The sequence below is a fragment of the Callorhinchus milii genome, unplaced genomic scaffold (genome assembly GCF_018977255.1).
Source record: "Callorhinchus milii isolate IMCB2004 unplaced genomic scaffold, IMCB_Cmil_1.0 Scaffold4, whole genome shotgun sequence".
NCBI classification, from domain to species: Eukaryota; Metazoa; Chordata; class Chondrichthyes; order Chimaeriformes; family Callorhinchidae; genus Callorhinchus; species Callorhinchus milii.
The window spans coordinates 33545602-33570077 of NW_024704745.1; the positions used below are offsets into that span (position 1 = coordinate 33545602).

Sequence of the window (24476 nt, forward strand, 5' to 3'; positions counted from 1 at the left end):
CCTTGCTTGGCCGAAGAGTGGTAATTTAAAAGGCAAGTTGCTGTATTGCCGATTGCCTAGCTTGATGCATCTGCTGACTGGTGATGCAGTAAATGGTTATGTTTTCTTTCTGAAAAAAATTTGGGCATCAACATAGGCTGAACATGATGTAATTTATATTTATCTAGCTCATTTCACACAAACAATGACAGTTTGCATTGTATAACATTCTACATGCAACAACAACAAGATTACATTTGTATAGCGCCTTTCATGTCGGGAGGATGTCCCAAGGCGCTGGGCAGAGTACAACATTTCAGACCCGAGCTGGGGTTGGGGGGGTAAGGGAGGGGATGGGGGGTGGCCAATGGCATGGTCGAAAAGGAGAGTTTTGAGGCGGGACTTGAAGGAGCCTAAAGAGGGGGCGAGGCGGAGTGACTGGGGGATGGAATTCCAGAGGTTGGGGGCAGAGTGGCAGAAGGCTCTCCCGCCAATGGTGGGGCGGGTGGGTCGGGGGATGTGGAGCAGGCTGGAGCTGGCTGACCATAGGGAACGGGCGGGTTGGTAGGGGGTTAGGGGGTCGCAGAGGTAGGATGGGGTGAGGCTGTATGTGAGATTGAATGTGAGGACCAGGATCTTGAACTAGATCCTCTGAAGGATAGGGAGCCAGTGGAGTTGGGCGAGAGTGGGGGAGATGGGGTCACGGAGTTTGGTGCGGGAGAGGACACGGGCTGCAGAGTTCTGGATTATCTGCAGCCTGTGGAGGGAGGAGTTAGGAACGCCGACAAGCAGGGCGTTTGCATAGTCGAGCCTGGAGGTGATGAAGGTATGAACAAGAGTTTTAGCGGCTTGAGGGGTGAGGTAATGGCGGAGTCGGGTGATGTTCCGGATGTGAGGGAAGGCAGAGCGGGTCATGGCTTGAATGTGGGAGAGAAAAGACAGTTGAGGGTTGAACAAGACACCTAGGTTACTGACTGGCTTGGTGAGTTGCAGGATAGCATCTTGGAACGCAGTTGGATGTTTCAAAAGTATTAAATAAAGGTGGATGGACATCTGAATTGGGGGTGCAGACATTTTATACAGTCCTACCTGCTCATGTGGACATAAGCAGATATCGACATAAACAACGCAGACACATGCATTGGAATTAAAAATTGCTGAAGCATTTAGTTTTGCCAAAATACTCAGTCAATCCACTTTACAGTATATTCTGTGAAGCACTTTGAGATGTCTCAATGATGTGATAAGGCGCTATATCAAATGCAAGATTATTATTTACATGTATTTCAAATGCAAAAAGATTGTGCATTGCCCCTATTAGATTTTCCATAAACTCTTCCTTGGCCTTAATAGCTGCCAACTTTTTATGAGCTAAAAGTTTTTGGTAAATGTACTTCAGATTTTGAATAATCCCTTGATCTATTGGCTGGACTAAAGATGTGGTGTTTGGATGAACAATCACCAATTTAATAACTCGTATACCATTGACCTGAAGGTGGGCAGAGCTGTTATTGTCTTATAACATTTATTTTCTGACCAAGATTGGTTATCTTGTGTTCCAGCTTTTGGACCCATTTGGTGAAAATCAGATGTCAACCAGGCTGACCATCCAGTGCTGTTTTTTCCTGCCACAGCCCCACTTGTAGTTCAGCCTTTGAGCTTCTGAAATTGGTGGTACTTTTAGAGGGTTGATGTGGGCTTGCCTCTGTAGGTGAACTTATAATGTAAAGCTGGTAGTGGCATTGGCTTCGACTGGTAGATATTTTACATTTTTGAAGCATTGCAGGTTTTTTGACTTTGCTATCATGAGTTTGCAGCTTATTTGTTCGAGTCATGTTGGCGGTGCCATAAATGAAACACGGCCTTTAAGCCATCTACCCTGAATACAGGGTTGTCCCTTTAATGCAGCAAGTTTTGTCTGGGTGCACTTAAAAAAAATGCATCCTCAACATCTTATCTTGCAGTTTTTCTTTTCATTATCTGTGACGCGTATTAGGCCTTTATATGTGCAGCAAATTTTAACTAACCACATAGGGTATTATGCTTCACCGAGACTGTTCCGCAGACTTCTTTTCTGGACTTCACTGCGCAATATTCATCCTCCAGCATTTTCAAATCAAGTTTCCATTTCATTCCAGTTATGGTATCCATCATGACACAGCAGTTTTAATGACACTCACAACACAGCTACTTTATAGGCCTAACTAGCCTAACACGTGCCACACACACCCATGAGTTACCTGCAAGAGCCACACTTACTCAATCACTCATGCACACACACGTGCCACTCTCACCAATACTTCACTCACTGACTCAAGTGTCACATCTAAAAATAAGGGCCTCTCAACACAAATGACAATAACACAATGCACATAGTTCTGTTATGGACTTGAACAATTTGTCAATAGAGGCGTGCTGAAGCTCATGCCAACGTTGACATATATGGTAAGTTTTTAGTGCCTTCCTCTGCAAGGAAGGGATTGGGACTTAATTTTTTTGTTGACATAAGTGGGATGTCAAAATTAAACACTGGCATGTTACCCTGCACGAAGGGTACTGTATAAATGGAGGTTGATGTTGGAAATGGGTTTAAGAAATACTGTACACTGTCCAGTGCCTTGGGACGTCCTCCCGACTTGAAAGGTGCTATACAAATATAATCTTGTTGTTAAGATAAGTAGGTAGGACTGTATGTTGCATCTGTTTTAATTTAAAAAATAATCCTTGCATTTATTATAGCACCTTACACGTTGGGAGGAGCCATTGACTTCTCAAAGCATGGTCTCAGAGTGCTTCACAGGATTTACTGTAAAGTGTGACTGTATTTTGTAGGTGAATACCTTCAAGAGCTCCGAGACACCGGGCAGGGTGAAGGGCGCTACATAAATTAGAGTTGTTGTTCAAAAATGATCCTTAAGAAATTGCTAAAGGTTAATGACCTCACAGAATAAATGTTAGACTAATTGTTTAGTACATTGTTTGACTTTGGAAGCTTGAGCATTTTAAGTATGTTGGAACATTTTCAAATTCCATATAATGCACATGATCAACTCATGTTTAAAAATGAGCCTTTTAATTAATGACATGTTGGGTGCTTTGAGAACAGGAAATGTAGGACTGTAGGGAACATTCTAGGGCAGAGCAGGAAATTAGTAGAACTCGTGAATCTGGGGAAGCACCTGCAAGATTCACTCATTTTAAATTTACTGATGGCAATACTCACACCTGCTTCTACTTCCAGGTTAATTCAGATAACATTAGTAATCGGAATCCAGCAAACATAATAACTTTGAGAGGACCTAGAAAATGATACTCAACTCTAACTAATAACTGATCTTTGGACTGTGCTATACTGATAACCACTGAGCACGACAAATTATCAATGACCTCAAGGTCCTTCACCTTCAGTTTGTTCATGTTCAACATTGTCTGAGGTGAGGATCTCCAAGTCCTGCCTGATCTCATTGATTGATTTTGAATGGAGACAATCAGGAACTGTTCCCCAGCGATGCCACTAAATCTGCTTAACCAATATGGCAGCACAGAGCTTTGAGTTCTCCCTTTCTCACCACACGTTGATGCTATCAAGAGACTCAGTGTATTGTGTCTGTGCAGTTTGTTTTCAGCCACATGAGAAATTACTATTGAATATAATTATTATCACCTTATTATTGAAGTGAGTTGGTGCCTGTGTTTGGCATGGAGAAAGGGATGTAGATATTGATGCCTAATCCTGCTTTCATGGTATCCCATTTGTGAAATAGACTGAGACACCAGAGTGCAGATGCTGGCACCCAGTGCTGTTTATTCCTGCACCGCCCCACTCGTAGTTCAGCTTTTGAGCTTCTGAAATGGGTGGTACTTCTGGTGGGATGATGCGGGCTTGCCTCTGCAGGTGAACTTGTAATACAAAGCTGATAGTGGCAGATGTACACTGGTAGATTACTCTTATTCATGGCTGAATTGATTCAGGTATGAAACCAATCCTTGACTCGTTGGCATTCGTAGGATGTGTAATTTGTCTCAATTATCACCTGGAATGTGACTTTTAAAAAGAGTCTTTTAAATAGATTGTAGTCCAAGTATTGTTTTTTGTATTAGATTTTGTTGCATTATATTTGATTATCAATTAAAATAAGACTTTTTTNCACAAAGCATGCATTTTTTTTGCTCTTCTTTATGGCCCTTGCCCAATCTACCCCACTAAGACCTGTCTTAAGATCTGTGTTAAAAGGTCTTAAGTCCTTTTCTATTCAACCATGTTTTTCATTGCCTTTCCAGCCCACGCTCCTTGCCTCCCCCCCACCCCCAAGCTCTGTGTGAAACATTTTTGAGATGTACTCCTGACTTGAAAGACACTATGTAAATGTAAATTGTTGTTAGTTGTTTCATCAGAAACTGTGGAGTTTACCCTTAACCGTAAGTGCCTGTTCTTTCTAAGTTTAGTCTTTTAAAACAAATCTGGCGAATTATATCCTTAACATCTCCATTGGTGACCTTGGAGCTGAACAGCTATGGATTCAGGACATGGCATACAACCAAGTTGCAAACTACTTTAGATCTAGTTGTCAGATGTTGCAGTCGGGAAAGGCACATGACCTTGACTTCAGTAGTGAGTGAGACGTTAATAAAGGAAGTGCTGTAAGGAATTAAAATTTTCATGTAATGGCACCTTTCAGGCCTCTGCCATTAGAACATCCGTTCGTGCAAATATTTTTCAGGATTAGGATCTTCTATTACCAACTAAAATCTTGCACTTTTAAATAATGGTTAATGGCACCAGTGATATAGTGCTGAATTTTATAGTACTGGAACCCTGCAGAAATGTCCTTCTTGAAAAAAAGGTAAATGTGGTCTGATGCATAAGATTTTGTGAGCGTTTTAAAAGAAGTGCAACACTCAACACTCAACTTGAAAACTTGATGCATCTGCAATATAGGGATTCAGCTTATATTGCTATTTTAAAAATAAGCAATAAAAAGATACTCGCACAAATTAAAGATTCACAACTATTTCCATAGTGGGTCTGGTACACTGATGCACAGGGTTTTCTCTCCTTTTCTGGGTCTAAGGGGCCCTGCTCCCTCACTTATTGATTTTTTTGGGGACATCAGGAACTCTCCTTTCTCTCTACTAATTTTTGCTTTCTTTCTGGACCTCAGGGACTCCCCTCTTATTCCTTCTCACTGTTTTCAAACAATTCCCCAACCTGTTCGTTTTTTTAATTTTGCCCCCGCTAGTTTCACTTTTGAATTATTTTTGTATTCTTTGTTTTTTTTTGTTTTGGGGATTTGGGTTATTTAGAGCACTCATTTCCCTTTCGTTCCACTTCTATCTCTTCGTGTCTTGTGACTACCTCGGTCTCTTTGCTTCTCTTTAGCCAAATTACACATGCGTTCATGTGATTGATGCTACTATGGTCAGTGGCATCATGATGCTTGGAGCAATGCCTTGGTAGCACACTCCTGGGGAGGATGTCTCTAAAAGGGCTTCACATTAGGTACTACACAGTAGGTACTGTGTATTTTGTAACTGAATGAGGCAACCAATTTGCAGACAGCAGTGTCCCAAGAACAGCAATGAAGTGAATGAACAATTTTATTTGGGGGGTTGTTTGCCAGGACACTGGGTGAAACTCCCTTCTCTTTTTGAATAGTGCAATAGGAACCTTTATATCCACCTGTAAAGGCAGTTGGAACCTGGTATCTCACTTAAAGGACCACACCTCCAACAATGCAAAACTCCAGCAATTGAACAACCACCCACCCACCCACCCACCCAGCACTACTGTTCCCACATCAGCCTAGAATGTGACACTTCAGGCCAGAGTTGGGGAATTGCTACATGGTCAGATGTGCTGTCAACAACAACAACAACAACAAGATTCCATTTATAAAGCGCCTTTCACGTCAGGAGGACGTCCCAAGGTGCTGCACAGTTGGGTCATGACCCGAGCAGGGGGGAAATGGTCAGGGTGAGGGGAGGGGAGGGAGCGAGGAGGGGGAAATGGTCAGGTGAGGGGAGGGAAGGGAGGGAGCGAGGAGGGGTAGAGAGTCGAGAGGGGAGCTGAAGGCACGGTCAAAGGAAAGGTTTGAGACCGGCCTTGAAGGAGGAAAGGGAGGAGCGGCGAAGGCACTGGGGGGTAGAGTTCCAGAGCCTCGGGGCTGAGAGGCTGAAGGCCCGGCCACCGATGGTAGGGCGGTTGGGGCGGGGGACGTGGAGCAGACCGGAGCCAGAGGAACGGAGGGTACGGGCAGGTAGGTAGGGGATAGTAGGTTGGAGAGGTAGGAGGAGTGAAAGAAAGTGTCCTGTGAAAGAGACAGTAAACCAAGGTCCCGTCTTTCAATTCAAATGGATGTTAAAGACTCCATGACACTAATTGAAAAGTGAAGGGAGTTTCTTTTGGTTTGTAGGCCAAGAATCTCCCAGTTAAATTGGTCATGTGCTTCATGGCTTTTTGTGGGATATCGCTGTGTACAAATTGGCTGCTGTGTTTGCCTACAAAATACACTAAACCAATCCTGTTTTAACAATGTGATAAGGAGCTCTATGAAATGCAAGAATTTTTGTGTATTATTTGCAAAGGGTTAGAAAATTGTGCTAAAGTTTGTGATCAAGTGTGTTTGTGTTTAGCCTTAACTGACTGTATTTAAGACATCTGGAGGTCTGATATTCTTGTTCAGGCAAGTTCTTAAATTAAGTTTGACAGTGTAAAGGTAGGCAACAACAACAACATGCATTTATATAGCACCCTTGACACAGGGTAGCGTCCTGGAGCACCTCGAGTCCTTTGACTGTTAAATTGCTTTGCAGTTTTGTCTACAAAACTAGTTGAAATAGTCTTGTCAATACTTTTCTATTTATCTTTCCAAATTGTCCTAAGATAAACCTCAACTGAAAGATGCACCTGTATATGGAGACTTCCCTGTGTTTGGAATGAAATGTGTACCCCCTCCCCAGAATATTTTTTGTTTCCCTAACTCTGGCAAGAATTAAGCTTGGATGACCGACCCAGTGTGTCTTTGTACTGTTGGAGTTTAACCAGCTAAAATCACATAATTTGGCATTGCAAATACTTCCTTCTGCTTACCCAGTTAGAATCACCCTATTCATGAGGTCTTTGGCTTGCAACGTTTACAGAAGCTGAATGGGAAGAATCCCTTTCCCTAGTGACTGGTCTACCCTTTCCCAAGTGCTGCTGATGAGATGGACTAGCTTATCATTAAAAGTGCCTGCAGACCTGCCTGGCTGAAATGGGAGCATGTTCCTATTCTAGAAGGACAAAATCAATGATAATTTTAATAATCTGAACCAGTCGCATTATCTTGAAGGTTACTGTATCTTTGATAATGATTTGATACAATTGACTTATCTCATTAAGAATGGAAAATAAACATTTACATGTCTGCTATTCTTACTACTGTAGTTCAAGGTGGGTTCCATGTAGATCCTTGGCTCCTTTGTGAGCAATAGTTGAATCGTGTTCAACCTCTGAATGACCTAGCAAAGTGTGTTTAAAATAATAATAATCCTTGGATTTGATATAACGCCTCATCTTTCTTTATGGTGGTGCGATATAGTGAAAGACTCTGTTCACCGTGACGCTTTCTCTACTGATCTTGGTGAAGTAGATTAAAACCCATGAGAGTTCTCGCAAGCACTGCCTTCTAGTGGTTGGTTCACGCCTTGCCACTTTTGGTCTGAAGTCTTCAGCAACCACTGTTAACATTATCACCCAAGTAATAATAAATTATAATTAATCTTTGCATTTGGTATCATACTTAACCATATGGCCGATGTTTATAAGCACTTCACAAGATTCACTGTAAAGTTTAGTCACTGTATTTGTAGGAATAAGCCATTTGAGTGCCACTTCACAGGATAATAAATTGAGTTAAGCTTGTGAGTCGTGAAGCAGCTCAAATGCTTTGCAGTTGACTATCTAAAAATAATTACAAGTGGTATAACTAATTTAGAGTCCAACAAACGTGCTATCTTGTTTTTAACGTTTGGCAGTATTGGCTTTTAAAATGTAGTAGTCTTAAGTTTGGAGTCTGCCTTGCTGAGTATCTATAGTGTAGCATGGCTGAATCTGTTGTCCTAAAAAACCTTTTGAATGTATGTATATACAAACACACCTGGACATCTTTGTTCATATCATAATCTCTGTCTGGGACATTTTCTTGTCAATATTGTGCATTTTTACATGCACCATAGTTTGAATGTAATTCTGTATCATTACACGATTTACTGTATTAGCCAATTTATAGTATTCAGTTAAGATAGTAATTTTGTCTGCCATTTCAAACATATTTAGCATTTTTGAATCACTTTGTATATGTCATTTGTACCATTCCCTTTTATGGAAATTAATTTTGTGTGCAATGGTTAGATTAGTCAACTAACCAGTTACGTAAAGTAATGTTTCGTGGAGTTGTGTCTGTCAGTCTACCTGCCTCCGTAGGTTTGAATGGAACAGAGTAACTATTTGTAAAGGTCTCATATTTCCTGTATTTTGCTGTTCTCCATTGCAACTTTGATTTGAATGTCGAAAGAATTACAAAATAGAAAATATTGTAAATTAGCGGTGCATGCAGAACCTTAATTAGGAAATATCTTTCTGTATTTGTTATCTTTAACAGTGCTAGAAGGAAATTAATGTTTTTGAATAAGATTGTTTTGAAAAATAATATGATTGATATGTGGAGTCCTGTAGCTCAGTGGTTAGAGCACTCGCTTTGCAAGCAAGAGACCTGAGTTCAATTCCAGGCAGGGCGAAACCTTGGGCAAGTTTCCTTACTCCACGCGCCTAATAATAATCCCTCCAAAAACAATAATAAATTGGTCATTTTCAATCTACGACTGTTTGTGGGACATTGCTGTGCGCAATTCGCTGCCGCGTTCGCCCACAAATATACAGTCAATTTTACAGTCAGTCAACAAACTTTACAGTTTGTTCTGTGAGGCGCTTTGGGACGTCCTCCCGACGTGAAAAGTCAGTACGAACAGTATGTCAGCCTCGACTGAGCTCAAGTCCCAATGTGGGACGTTGAACCCACACAATGTGTGACCCAGAGGCCTAACACAGAAGCTCCTCATGCTAATGTAGATGAAAAATGGTTACGATTTTAGGAGTCTGAGCAAAATGAATTGGGTACTTCAATTCTGGATACATTTAGAATTTCAATTCTAAATTTATCCAGAAGTTCAATTGGAAAAATACATATAAGATGTCTGTGGGGAATGTGTCTGAATCCTTGTCTGCTTTCAGCTGCCTACAGCTGAAGTCCTGACATTTCCCTTGCAGCTAAATACAGAACACCTGATGTCGCTGATGTTGAGCAGACACAAACCAGGAAAATATGCTAAAACATGTTTTTGTTTGTAAGAAAAAGTGGTTCAGCTTTGGTGTCAAAAGGGACACTTATATATTTTTTAAAAAGTTACAAATATCCCAAGGGAGAAGAAATGAACCTGGAGATGTACTCTGGTTTCTCTTTAAAAGAAGTGGTTTGAGTTGATTTGTTTGGTGAATTGTACAAATAAAATGTAATGTGTAGAGCATTTAATTGCTTAGTAAAAGCACATGAAAATACTATCATATCTTTAGGCAACTTTGTTGAAAAAAGAGGTAAAGGGACAGAAATTATTATCCAACTCAGACCCAAGAAATATAGATTTTTAAAAAACATTTCCTGCTTATCCACTGATGATCCTGAAGAATACAATTCCATTGAATTACAGTACCTATGCAGCCTCCGTTCTCTATCGTGGAAGTTTGCGAGCCCATCAGTCCCCAACATGTGCCAATCTGGCTTAGTTGGTAGCACTCTTGCCTCTGAGTCAGAAGGTTGTGGGTTCAAACCCCATGTCGGGACTTGGAACTCAAGTGCTGTCCTTCGGGTGAGATGTTAAAGCTGTCTGCCTGCTTGTTCAGGTATAAACTAAAGATCTCATGTTAAAAAGAGAAGGGAGTTTCTCCTGGTGTCTTGGCCAATAATACCATAAATAAAATTGTTCATTCATTTTGTGGCTCATTGTAGGACATTGCTGTGTGCAAGCTGCTGCATTTGCCCACAAACAATGACTGTGGACTTTACAGTATATCCTGCTTTGGAATGTCCTCCTCACCTGAAAAACACAATACCAAATGTAAGGATTATTTATCCTTGCTTGGCTCCATTGACTCCCCATCTCCCAGCAGATTGAATTCAAATCCTCTTCCTCTCATTCAAATCCCTCAATATTTCCAGGACCTCCTGCAACCCAACTGCCTAGCCGATCCTTCCGTTCTGCTCAGCCTGCTTTAACTCTCCCTTATTATTGGTGGGAGAGTTTCCAGCCATTCAGTCCCTGTTCTCTGGATCTCCAGCCTAGAAGGTTTCGGTTTTGATGAAGGTCGTGAACCCAAAATGTTGACTCATTTTCCTTTCTCCATAGATGCTGCCTGACCTGCTGGATGTTGCCAGCGACTTCTGTTTTTGTTTTCAGATTTCCAACGTCTGCAGTATTTTGTGTGTGTTTTTTTTCTAGAGGGTTTCAGGTCTGATTTGCTAATTTCAATGTAATGCTGGAATAGTCATAACTGGTTCAAGGCTCCAGGGAGGGGAGGAATTGAGGAAAATCAAGCTGTATACTTTTTCCTGCTCACTGGATTGTGGGTGAGGCTATTTTCAGCATGACTGGTTTCTGCATCACAATGCTGTGTAGGCTCGTCCATAAAAATAGCTTATATTGGAGACCTGTACCCCACCCATGAAACTGCATCTAACCATGAGTTAGTGTCTTCGGATGAAGAGGGGTGAAAGTTAAATTTTTCACTGCATATCCCTTGGGACAACATCTCATCCAAAGGATAGTACCTCTGACAATACAGCACTCCCTTCGCACTTGGAGGGTAATCCTAGACTAGTTCAAAGACCTGATGTGGGGATTGAACCCACAAAATTCTGATTCAGAGGCAAGAGTGCTACCAGCTGATGCAGGCTGACGCCTAACTTATTTTTAAGAAGCTGAGGAGAAGTGTTCAATCACTATAGGTTTCTTCTCGCTCCTATTTATTTGGAATCGCTGTGATTCTGGGAATGGTTGCAGGCATGGGGGATTGCAGCTGCACGATTTCAGCTGAATAGGCAAACAGCTGAGTAACATCACTGAAAACACATTGCTTTGTGAACCAGATTCAGCTAATAATTCTATGAGAGTTAGAAATTTGGATGTATTTTCTTATTCTACCCCCCGCGCCCCCAAAAAGAGGTATACATATTACCTTTTTTTGTTGTTTCTCCTTTTGCACCACAGCATTTTTAGAATTCTTGATTTGTCACAGTAAGTGTTGCAATTCTTTGTTGATAGCTACAGTATTTTGATTTACTGCTGGGTGGTGTGCGTTACCATGGTACCAATCTGCAACACTATTGTATTGTTGTTTTGCAGTCAATGTTCAGTCTGTTTTCATGCTGAAGGGAGTCATTTCTCAGCAAAAGTAGTGTGTTGTTAGCACTGAAGCATTTTTAAAATTGTGTATATTTCCATTATCTAACCTGTCATGAAATATTGGATTTGTTTTAATACCATAATCGCCTGAAACAGCTTCACTAGAAATCTTAATTCTGAATTCTTAAACTCCTATGGGACCCAATTTCTTTGTTCAAGGTTGCTTTGGTTTTGCAAACGACTGATGAGGACTATTTGTCAGCTGTGGCAGTAGTTGTACACACACACAGTCACTGCATTTTAGTGTTTCCTGTGAAGCTCTTAGGGAGGACATTCTGAATTGCAACATCCATGAAGCCTAGAACCTAGTGATGATACCTGTTCAAGTTTGTCAGCCAGAAAAGTCCCTCAAGAAATAACTATTGCCCCATTGACGAATTATCTTTATTTATAGCTGGTTTAATATTAAACAATAGATGGTTAATAGTTCAAAGTTTCCTATTTATTTCACATTGGGTAGGAGGAGGTTAAGGAATTCATGTTCAGTGCTCTGAATTGCATGTTTTCAGTATGGGAATGGGGCAACATTGGTCCCTGAATTTTCAATGAATGCTCCATAAAACAGACTCATTTTATAATTCCTTGCAGTGCTGGTATTTTCTTGCTGTCTTATTGTCACTTTTTTTATAAGTTGTTTGGCAATGAATGTCTATCAATATGCCTAGAGGATCCTAGAATATGGAATTGTGCACTGAGACATAAATGGCTTTCCTGGTCTTTGCAATAAATACAAATACTGTTAATAGGTAGAGGTCGATCCTAAGATCTAGTTTCATTTAGCTGTTGGTCTATTCACCAGATGTCTAAACAATATATTTTTTTCATTTTATATAGCATTGTACAGATCGGGAGGAATTCTTAAAAACTGCTTGACAATGCTAGCTGAGTATCTGAGCTGGGATGGGGAGATGGAGACTAAATCAGTATGGAAGCCAAAAGCCATAGCCTTAACAGGTTGAGTGGTTCTAGCTGGACAATCAGTATGAAGCTAGAGACAGTGCTTTCAATAACAAGCTATTCAATTTTAGCTGGTTAAACTCTTTTAACAGTACCCCAAAACAACTTCTGGGGTCCTCAGGTGTTGACTGTTGCCAACCTGCATCTAATATGCACCAGAATTAGGCAAGTACTGTGTGTCCTTCTGGGGAGAGAGTGCACATTCCATTCCAGATAAGGAATTTCCATGTTTAGGTGACATACATAGAAGGAACTCTGTCTGGTTTAGATATTTTTAATATATCCTATCATGGCAATGGGTTTCTTTATGTGTTGGAGACACCCAGCTGACCAAAAAAAAACACACGTAAATGATCCTGATCCAAGTAGTAATAATAAAAATAATCCTTGCATTTGTTATGGCTCTTTATCACATCAACATCTCAATGTTCTTCACAATGTTTTCTGTAACGTATACTGACTGTATTTGTAGCCACGGTACAACATGATACCGGAAGAAAACGGTAGCACCAATGTCCCACAAACAGTCAAATTTTACCACGCAGACTGTTGGCCAAGACATCAGAAGAAACTCTGGTGGTTCATGTCATGGGATCTTTAACATCCAGTTGAACAGGCAGACAAATCGTGCAGTGACTGTGACAATGCATGCTCCTTCTTTCTACCCACCCACCCATTTCCAGCAATTGTATTGTAGAGTACTAGTCTGCATTTAGTACCTTATCCAGTTTCCTGTGGCTTAGTGATTAGAGCACTCACCTCGCAATCGAGAGGACCTGAGTTCAATTCCCCGGCAGGGCAAAACTTTAGGCAAGTTTCCTTACCCCTAGCAGTAAGTAGGAACCTGGTTGTTAGTCGATTGTTGGATCACTTTCCAATGGTAAAAATCCCTTCAAAAATAAATAATAATAATGATTTGGTCACTCAATCCACGCTGTTTGTGGGACACTGCTGTGTGTTATTGGCTGCCGTGTTTTGCCCACAAAATATGCAGTCAATTCAATTTACAGTATATCCTATGAAGCGCTTTGAGCCGTCTCAAAGACGTGATATTTGCTATATCAAATGTAAGGATTATTATAAACACAGAAGTCGCTGGGAACACACAGCAGGTCAGGCAGCATCTGTGGAGAGAGGAAAATGAGTTAACGTTTCAGGTCACTGATCTGTGTGTTCCCAGTGACTTCTATTTCCAGCATCTGCAGTACTTTGCGTTTTGCAAGGATTATTATTATTATTTTATACAATTGAAAACACTTTTGTTAACACTTTTGTGGGCTACTTTTCAATCACTATTGTCTTATAAGTGATGACTCGCATCTGAAAACTAAAATCCTACCCATTTGGGAATGTTGTCGAATCTCACTGAGATCTGAGGGAGGTTAATGTTTACACTTCCAGCTGCCTTTTGAGACTCCAGAAGTTTTTTTAGTGCTAATAGGTGGGAGTTCAGAGTATGAGATCCTTTACTAGTTTAAAAGGTTGCCACATATTGGTGTGTGTGTAAGAACATTGCTGTTGAGTGACTTGCCCTGTGTGTTTACCATTTTCTTTCTCACTCATTTTCTCTCCTCCTTTGCCTTTCCCAAGTATTTATCTCTTGTTTCCTTCAGCCTATGTCATGTGGTGACATGGATCCTACATGCCTTGCCCAGGTATCCATTATTAATGCAAGTTGTTGTTGTTATAGTTAATGCTGCTTATCCCTCGCACCCTCCGCTCCACTATTGGAGGTTGTGCTTTTAGTCACTAAGCCCCAAAACTTTGGAACACTCTCCCTCAATCCCTCCGACTTGCTCACTCTCTCCCCTTTTTCAAGTCTTACCTTAAGACCTTCCATTTTGACCGTGCTTATGGTCACCTCACCCCTGGCTCGGAGACTGGCTCTACCTTTGTTAAGCGTTCTGAGACGCTTCCCTGCATGGAGGGTGCTATACAAGTGCAAGCTGCTGTTGTTAATCTCAGCCAGGGAAGCAATAAGGATGCTAAAATTGCCTAAAGCACCCTGGACAAGTGAGATGAAATATCAGTCATTGGTCTGACCCCTGGTAGATTTTTATCCCGTGGCAACTGCTGGGAAATGTGTATGTGAACAATATGAGCTGCTTCATTGTGAATCTGCGTACAAAACTTCTAGACTTGTAAATCAAGAAGGTCCTCGTACTGGGATTGATTGCACAGGAAGGAACCAGTTTTAAGACTACTTTCAGCACAAAACTCATGATTGCAAAATTAGGACTACCTTCATTGTTTGCTATCCCATTGTAAAACAAACTAGGCTTTTGTTCTGAAATAGTTAAGGGACATTCTTACTGAAAGCTTGCATGTGAACAGGTAGGTGGAGCAAGACAGTTGAGCAATAGACGAACAACACATTTGAAAGGATTAAGTTTTAAATTGAGCACAGTTAAGAATGTTAAACCTTAATTATTGTCCTAATAATAATAATCTCTTAATTTGATACAGCGCCTTATCACGTTGTTGAGATATCTCAAAGCGTTTCACAGGATACACTGTAAAGTGTAGTGACTGTGTATTTTGTGGGCGAAACGTAGCAGCCAGTTGAGCACAGTAGTGGCCCACAAACAGTCGTGGATTGAAGTGACCAATTTATTATTATTTATTTCGAAGGGTTTATTACCCCTAGAAAAGTGATTTGCCAATCAACTAACAAGCAGTTCCTACTTATTGCTAGGTAAACAGAGGCTTGTGGAGTAAGGAAACTTGCCCAACATTTTGCCCTGCTCGGGAATCGAATCCAGGTCTCTCGCTTGCGAGGCGAGTGCTCTAACCACTGAGCTACAGGACTCCATATATATTTCTAAACACAATGACCATTGTTCTTCTATGTGCCATTTTAAATCCTGTTTTTCAATGGAATTGGATATTTATCCTGTAACTTCCAAATGCACAATTCTTTTGAAAAATTATAATATTTAATGTGGATAAGCAGGGGGAATGTTTCCTCCATTTCCTATCCACATTTGATTGGTTTCTATAAAGCTCCAGACCAAAATTCTGTTTCCGCCATTTACATCAAACAGTAAACTAATGATGTGAGAGATCAAATGTCTTTACTTATGAGCAAGAAGTGAATTGGCACAGTTGTAGGTTGAGTTGCCAATCACATTTGTATATGGTAATTTTGTGCAAAAAGGCTCTATGTTGTGTTGTATGAACGTTGCCTTGTGATGATGTGTTCCAATATGAATCAATGATTTTAATCATATTTAGATTCTCTGTTGCTTGGAAGTGACGGTGATGTACTTCAATCCACTTTGTGTGCTTTTTCTATTCTCGTTATGGCACATTTCCTTGTTTTTCTTTGCCCACTCCACAATTTTCATTTTTTCTCAGTAAAATATATAGGTTAAGAACAACTCTTTAATCAGAGGCATGTGCAAATCCATGATTTGTATTTTTTGCCATTTACTTATACAGTGCATGTTACCATAGATAATTATAATGTTGCTGTATTCATGTTGTATGTTGGTTCTTAATCTTGGCGTGGTATTTTGTTGATTACGTTGCCTGACTAGAATACACACCCTTTCTGGGGTTTGGCTGCAACTTGTTCCATGGAATTCACACTGGAATATACAATTGCTACAATAGTACAAAGAATGTAATGATCATAGAGGTTTGTGACGATATCAGTAATCTGACCTATTTGTAAGTAAGAAATTTCTCTAAGCTCATTTATAAAGAGCAAAGGTTCAGACTTCATATTGAGATCTGGAAATTTTTAAGTGAATATGTTTGTGAAACCTAACTGATTATTTGACTTAACAAAACTTGTCATGAATAGTAATCTTTTAAATAGTCAACATCATGAAGGTATATGCAACTTGGTGGATTTATAGAACTATTGAATTTCTCCAGTGTAATGTATTGAATTACCTGGTGGTTTGATATTTGTTTAACAATGTTGTTCAGACCTCAAAAGCCTAAAACTAAAGAGGGATTAGACGAGCACTGGTCATTAAATATATACAATAACTTACATTGTAGTTTAGGATTGTATTGGCAAACGTTTCTGAAGTATTGCTTTTTTTNCCATGTGTACATAGGATGTGACTGGGATAAGATTTGGAAACAAAGATTTTCGATCAGCCCTGGAGAATGGAGCCTTGCTCAACGAGTAAGTAAAGTATCTAGAATTGTTTAAAAGTTTCTTATTGTGGAATTATAAAGCATCACAGTTGGATATCAGCATAGCCTTTTTTTATGATTTCACTTTGATTTTTCATCATTTAAAAATGGTAATCTGTTTGGTATAAATTTGCAATGTGGCTAAGCTCACGCATTTCATGTAACAATATTTTTGAGTGCAGATACTGTAACAACCTGCACTGAAGTCTGCAGCAATATAGTAATTAGGAGCAATATAGTAATTAATTATTATTACACTTGATACACTGAAGCATCACTGCTCCTTATTCCCTCACTTATCCCTCTTTTTCCTTCCTCCTCACATATACATTATTTTCTTTTAAATGGATTAATGTAACAAAATAGGGTATAGTGCCTTTCATTTTTGGGAAAATGTCTCAGGACCTTTAAGAGAATATACTGTTAAGTGTAGCGACTGAATATTTTGTAGGTGACATAAGTAGCCCATTGATACACGACAATGTTGTACAAACAGCTATGAATTGAATAATCAATTCTAATTGGGAGATTGTTGACCACGAAACCAGAAGAAACACAGAAGAATAGTGCCATGGGATCTTTAATGTCTACCTGAGCAGGCAAATAAATTAACACTGGTGGGACCAGATGCTTTTTTCCCCCTCCTCTCTGAATATGCTAATTTAACAACAATATTAGATTATTGGCTTACTTGTGCATGATTTGGGCTATAGTTTAACACTAAGTAAATATACCTGCAAGGTAGTTTATGAAGCTGAGATGATACTACACTACACTTTTATGGAGGTGTATTCTGTTTCGAAAAACAGGCTTCATATATACAATATATTACTGCTGCTTGTCTTGGGTAGAAACAAAGCATTCTTTCATACAAGAGACATGAAATAAACTGATAACATTATCAGAGGGAAAGTTGGAGTTTTATGTGTGTATGAATTCTTTGGACTTTGTTCTGAAATAAAATCGTGCATTTTATTGCTGATACATTATGAAGGCCAGGACGGTGAACATATGGAAAATTTCTTCAACGTAAAACAAAGTAATACTGGTCTTTTTTTTTAAAGTTTTCAAATTTTCATTTTTTTGATCAGGTCGGGGGGCTCCAAATTCCTCTTACATTTGAATGTGGTTGATCTCCAGTGCAGGATAACAAAGATTTGCACATGCAGAATAGAACCAACTCCATGTCCAACTGCATTAAAATTATGCATAGAACTCGAGAATGTTTAACTGCAGCAAGAGCCATTTAGCCCATCCTATCTCTGCTGGTGCTAGCTCCCCCACTGGAATTAACCTTTCCCTTGTACTTTTCCTCAGTATTTATCCATTTTAAATGCTCAAGTCAATTTTATGGACTCTGCTGCAACAGGATTTTGTGTGTGCGTGGGCACACGTGGTCCCTTTACTCTTCTGGTGGTGATTTTAAATTATGCAATATTGCTAATTATTCTTCAGGACAAATAGTCTCTATATACCCTATTAAAATGATTTAAAATCTTGAAAGCCATTATTTGATTTCTACTCTTACCCACGTTCTCTGCTTCAGCAAAACTAGTCCCTATATTTTCAAGTCTAAATTTATAGAAGAATAACTTCTCATTTCTGGTATTGCTCGGGTGAATCTCAATGACTGATATCCATTCTGCAGGAAGTGTGTGGAATGCTTTGCTTTGCAATGCTTTGTCTATGGCATAACTAATGTCCTGTCCAAAACAAATATTTCCTTGCTCTTGTAGTCACCTGTATTCTCTTATATTCAATTCCTACTTTATTTAAAATCTATGTAGATATTTCTGTGGCTCTATTAGTTCATCATCCGGCAGTACGGAGTTCTGTAGCTCAGTGGTTAGAGCACTCGCTTTGCAAGTGAGAGACCTAAGTTCAATTCCAGGCAGGGCGAAACCTTGGGCAAGTTTCCTTACTCCACACGCCTAATACTAATCCCTCCAAAAACCAAAAACAACAATAAATTGGTCATTTTCAATCTACGACTGTTTGTGGGACACTGCTGTGCACAATTGGCTGCTGCGTTCGCCCACAAATATACAGTCAATTCACTTTACAGTGTGTTCTGTGAAGCGCTTTGGGACGTCCTCCCGACGTGAAAAGCGCTACATCAAATGCAAGGATTATTATTTATTATTATTACTTTAGAACATAATGATGAATATTAGGGTTTTGCATTCAAGTAATCAACTTGGATGCAATGAAAGTTTGAAATGAGCGTCTTCGCAGCCAGGAGACGAAGTGACGATGGAGTTGAGCAGTGTTGTGGATGTGAGGGAATGATAAGCAAAGGAAAGCCTGGCTTGGAAGATAATTAGGTGTCAAAACAATATATCAATGCTCTGTGAGGTGGAATCAGCACATGTGCATGTCAATGCAGTTAGTGCCTGGGTTGAGAAAGTTCTGAAAGCCAAATGGGAGAGCTTTGGTCTTATTGACATTCAACTAAGGAAAGCTCACCAGGACTTGATGAGGCAGTTTGTCAGAACTGTGGTGGTCCTGGAGTCAAAGTAGACGTAGGGAGATAGATGTTGGTGTCATCTGCAAACCTGTGGAAATGGACACAAGGCCTATGAATAATGTCATAACATAACATGTAGGAGCAGGAGTAGGCCATTCGGCCCTTCAAGCCTGCCCCGCCATTCAATCATGGCTGATCTTCTAATCTAACTCCAGCTAATAACCTGACCCTGCCTTATCCCCATATCCCTGAATCCCTTTTGCAATAAGAAATCTATCTATCTCAGTCTTGAATATGTTCAAGGATTGAGCGTCAACAGCCCTTTGGGGTAGTGAGTTCCATACATTCACCACCCTTTGAGTGAAGAAGTTCTTCCTCAACTCAGTGCGAAAGGGCTGGCCTCTGATTTTAAGGTTGTGACCCCTGGTTTTAGTTTGTCCAACCCGGGGAAACAATCTCCCACTATCTACTCTATCATGCCCTTTGATGATCTTATAGGTTTCTATAAGATCCCCTCTAATTCTTCTATATTCTAGAGAATATAGGCCCAAATTGGTCAGCCTATCCTCGTAATTCATCCCCTTCATCCCTGGTACTAACCTAATAAATTTACGCTGCACCCCCTCCAAGGCAAGTACATCCTTCCTTAAATAAGGAGACCAAAACTGCACACAGTATTCCAGGTGTGGTCTCACCAGGGCCCTATACAGTTGCAGCAAGACTTCCCTACTCTTATACTCTAATCCTTTCATAATGAATGCTAACATACCGTTCGCCTTCCTAATTGCTGCTGCAGCTGCAGACTAACTTTCTGTGATTGGTGTACAAGGACACCCGAGTCCCTCTGGACACTAACACATTCCAATCTCTCCCCTTCTAAAAAATAACCCGCTCTACTGTTTTTGCTGCCGAGGTGGGTGACTTCGCACTTCCCTACATTATACTTCATCTGCCTCCTACCTTCCCAATCACCTAACCTATCTATGTCGCGCTGCATTTTTTTAATGTCGTCCTCTGTGTTGACACTTCCTCCTAGTTTTGTGTCATCCGCGAATTTAGATATATTAACTTCGATGTCCTCATCTAGATCGTTGATGTAGATGGTAAATAGCTGAGGCCCAAGGACTGATCCTTGTGGCACTCCACTAGTCACATCCCGCCAATCCGAAAAGGACCCGTTTATCCCTACTCTTTGTTTCCTACCCGTTAACCATTTCCCAATCCACGTTAATTTGCTCCCCCCAATTCCATGGGCCCTTATCTTTTGGACTAACCTTTTATGTGGCACCTTATCGAATGCCTTCTGGAAGTCCAAATAGACCACATCCACTGATTCACCCTTATCTAGTTGAGTGGAAATGTCCTCAAAAAACTCTATGAGATTTGTCAAACATGACTTCCCTTTTGTAAAGCCATGTTGATTTGGTCTAATTATATTGTGTTCCCCTAAATGCCGCACTACCACTTCCTTAATCAATGATTCTAAAATTTTTCCTATCACTGATGTGAGACTAACTGGCCTATAGTTCCCCATCTTTTCCTTTCCACCTTTTTTAAATAGTGGTGTGACATTTGCGATCTTCCAATCCATGGGGACTGTTCCAGAATCCAAGGAATTTTGGAAGATCAGACATAAGGCCTCCACTATCTCATAAGTTACCTCTTTTAAAACCCTGGGATGCAAGCCATCCGGACCAGGGGATTTGTTCCCTTTTAGTGCTAACAGTTTTCCAGCACCAATTCTCTACTGATGAAAATTTCCCTAAGTTGCTCTCTGTCCTTATCCCTTTGGTGCATCTCTATTGTTAGCACACTTGTTGTGTCTTCTAGGGTGAAGACAGATGTAAAATGCCCATTTAGGGACTCTGCCATGTCCTTGTCCCCCATTAAAGCTTCTCCCGTCTCTGACTGAAGTGGACCTACAAGTGGACCTCACTAGCCTATTCCTCTTAATATATTTGCAAAAACTTTTACAATCAAACTTAATGTTCCTAGCTAGCTTACCCTCATACTCCTTTTTCTTGTTCTTAATTAGTTTTTTATTTTTATTTTTATTTTGCTGGTTTAATGAGTTTTTTAGTTTTATTTTACTGGTTTCATCAAGTAGGAGCATAAAGATGGTGAAAAGGAGAGGTCAAAGGATAGAGCCCTGAGGAAGACTGTGTATGAATGAATTGGAGCTGAGTGGATATTGGAAGAGAACTAGTAAAGATGCTGGGATAGGTAGAAATTAAATCGGGAAAGGACCAGGGAGATGAGGGAGGGAGAAAAGAAGGTGGAGAAGAAAAGAGTGGTCGACTGCGGTAGAGAGGTTGAGAAAAACAAGCAGGTAGGGAGGAATGCGGATGGAATGCAGGCAAAGGAAGTGGGGAAAAAAGGAGCCTTGGAATTTCTGGCCTCTAGGATGAACCTGGAGTAGAAATAATAAATAAATAAATAATCCTGGCATTTGATACAGCACTTTTCACATCTTCTAGAAAGATTATTTGGCTGAGATGAGGGCACAATGGTCGGCTTTGGTGTGGAAAATTAAACTTAGTTTGAAAAATGTGGAGGCTTTGGGTCGATATAGATTCCACTTTCAAGAAGCGTATGGTTAAAACAGATCTATTTTTAAAAAGCACACAAATCAAGTGTGCTGATGGCTGGTCTCAAAACCAAAGAGCATGGAATTACCCATTTTAATGATCCATTTCGTGCATTATTATTATTATTCAGGAACCAATGATGTTACAAAGAATTATGTCCTGTAATACAGAATGGGGGAGAAAATACTGTGGTCCAATTTATGGCGTTTCTTAATACATGAGACTCCACTCTGAAAGTAAATCATGTCTAGGGTGCTGTGACGTATTATATTTGCATAATTCTGTTAAAAGTGGTCCAAATTTGGCAGCGCTATTGCTACCTTCCAGTTTGTATTTTCAGTGGAGGAAAGAGTAATGCAAAAAGAGGCCCTGATCATTTGTTGATCCTCTTGCATCATATTTAGCTTGTAATTACACAACATGCATGGGGATGTCATGTTCAAATTTGACATGCAGCAGGAAGAAGAGCCACCTCAACATACAGTAGAGGCAGGTGGACTACTATCAGCACCAGGGATGGAACATAAAATTCAATATTTAGGCTTGGAGATAAATTGAAGTACTCTACCCGCCTCCATATCTGCAAGAGTAATTGAGGTGTTAAAATAAATCTGAATATCTCAACAGCTGATTAAGACCATGCCAAAGAGAAAATGGATGGTAAAAAGCTCTTACATTTTAAGTCTGGAGAGGCGATTAATGCAGGCTGACTGGTTATAGTGAGTGACCTGATATCTTGTTGGCCTGAGGGTCAGCCACTCCTTCCTGCTGAGTCCCACATTCCTGTGAGGTGACCAGGAACGTAAACCACTCTCATCAGCGTTTGTTTTCAGACATGATCTTTTATTGATTTCGATGGATTGCTTGTGGGAAAAGAGGGATTGCTTCCTTTTAAACAGAAGGAGGAGAAAATGGGGTGGGGGAAGGGAAGGGGACAGGGGTTTAAGACATGAACCAGGAAAGCCAGTATCTGTGTGAATAAATTCCTTCAAAAATGTACCTTGTATATATTTAGCTGAGAATAGAATTGGAAGTTTATATTCATCATCTGTGAAGTGGTGTCTCGATGGGCCAAATTACCCTTTTGTGTTTTGTTCTTTGTTCTCAAGTTCAATCAGCTAGTGGTCCCCATGGCACTTTATTACTCCTTTGCATAAGTTATTTTAGTGCACTGCAGCTGCTTCTAGACTTTGAGAGGGTTTAATACTGTGTCCAGAAATTATTGCCTATATTCTGTTCTCCATGAGCATCTCATGATCTGATGCCAAGCATGCAGTAAGGAAATTAGATGCTTCAATGTATGTGTGTGTGTGTGTAAGGGGGTGGTGGTAAAATCTTTCTCTGTAATTAAGATTACTGCAGATGGGGAACGATTTAACTATCCCCATCTCCTTGCATTATTGCACTGCTATCCAATCCTTAGGTGGAGTCCTGTAGCTCAGTGGTTAAAGCACTCGCCTCACAAGCGAAAGACCTGGGTTTGATTCCCGGCAGGGTAAAACCTTGGGCAAGTTTTCTTACTCCACACGCCTCATAATAATCCCTCAAGAAAAAAACCAATAATAAATTGGTCACTTCAATCCACGACTGTTTGTGGGACACTGCAATTGGCTGCCACATTTCGCCCACAAATATACAGTCAGTTCACTTTACAGTATATTCTGTGAAGCACTTTGAGATGTCCAGAAGACGTGAAAAGCCCTATATCAAATGCAAGGATTATTATTATTATTATTTATTTGCTGCTTTTGTGTGGCTGCACAATGACAGCTAAAATAAACCTTGAATACACGTGCATACTACTTTGGAGACATTCTCATGAAAGATGAGAACGAAACTGCGCAGTATTGTATGTTTATTTTATATTCCTGTAGAGTATGAAAGAAATTATGGGGTAGAAAAAGTGGGGATTTACAAAGGCTTTGTAAATATTGAATCATGCCAGCAATGGCTGTTTAAGCGCTCAGGTATGCTACCCTGCATGCGGGGGCGCTATATAAATGCAAGTTGTTGTTGATGTGTGACGCAGTGATTCACAGGAGCTCCAAAGTGATCACTTTCTGGGTGTAGAATCGGGAGTTAGGTGAAGCATATTCAGTTTCACTGTAGGAATCAATGTTTTTGAAAAAGGTTTGCATTCTGTGGGGAATATTTGGCCCTAGTGTTGCCCTTACAAAACTACAAATGCTAACCTAATATTTCACGATAATAGTCGGCGGTGTTCGAATGGTGATAAATTGTTTTCCTCACAATTTTGGCTAATGTGTCTTATGTACTTTTTTTTGTGATGTATTAAACTAGTATCAATGGTTAACTAGTCCAGACTTGCAGGTAACTGTTAGAAATGAGTACATTTCATTTGGTTAGAATTCAATTGCAAAGGTTAATCATGTTCCATGTGAGTTACTGGACAGAACAGAAGTATGGACAACTTGTTTCGGCCAGTTTGACCTATACTAATAACTGACGTATCCTGCTGAAAGCAATATTAGCAATAGAAGCAATATTGCTTCTAGCAGTAGAGCAGATTTGTACTGCTCACTCTTCATTGTGTTATTTCAACCCGCCTTCTGTGTGCAGAATTGGATCGGGAAAAATAGTGGCCAAGATTCAGAGACCCTGCTCTTTGAAATAATGTCATAGACTTAAAAATCCACTGGAATTTAAGCCCCATCTGAAGAATGGCTTCTCCAGCCATACAGCTGCCAGGAAAAGAATTGTTACAACATAATTGTGGAAGCCACAAGTCAAAATTGTGAACATTCTTACTATACTTAGGATAGATGATAATGATGGAGTAATTTTATCCAAGTTAAGAAAGCTAGTTTAGAATAAGG

The 24476-nt window shown here is 40.1% G+C and overlaps 1 protein-coding gene across 6 annotated transcripts in view; it reads left to right on the forward strand.

Moving 5' to 3' along the window:
- LOC103176895 (LIM domain only protein 7) overlaps nt 1-24476 on the forward strand; it is a 118683-nt gene that overhangs the window by 18906 nt on the left and 75301 nt on the right. For all 6 annotated transcript variants that reach the window (XM_007890753.2, XM_007890756.2, XM_007890757.2 and 3 more), the window contains exon 3: nt 16503-16573. In XM_007890753.2, the coding sequence (XP_007888944.2) occupies nt 16503-16573 (71 nt within the window). The remainder of the gene's footprint in view (nt 1-16502; nt 16574-24476) is intronic.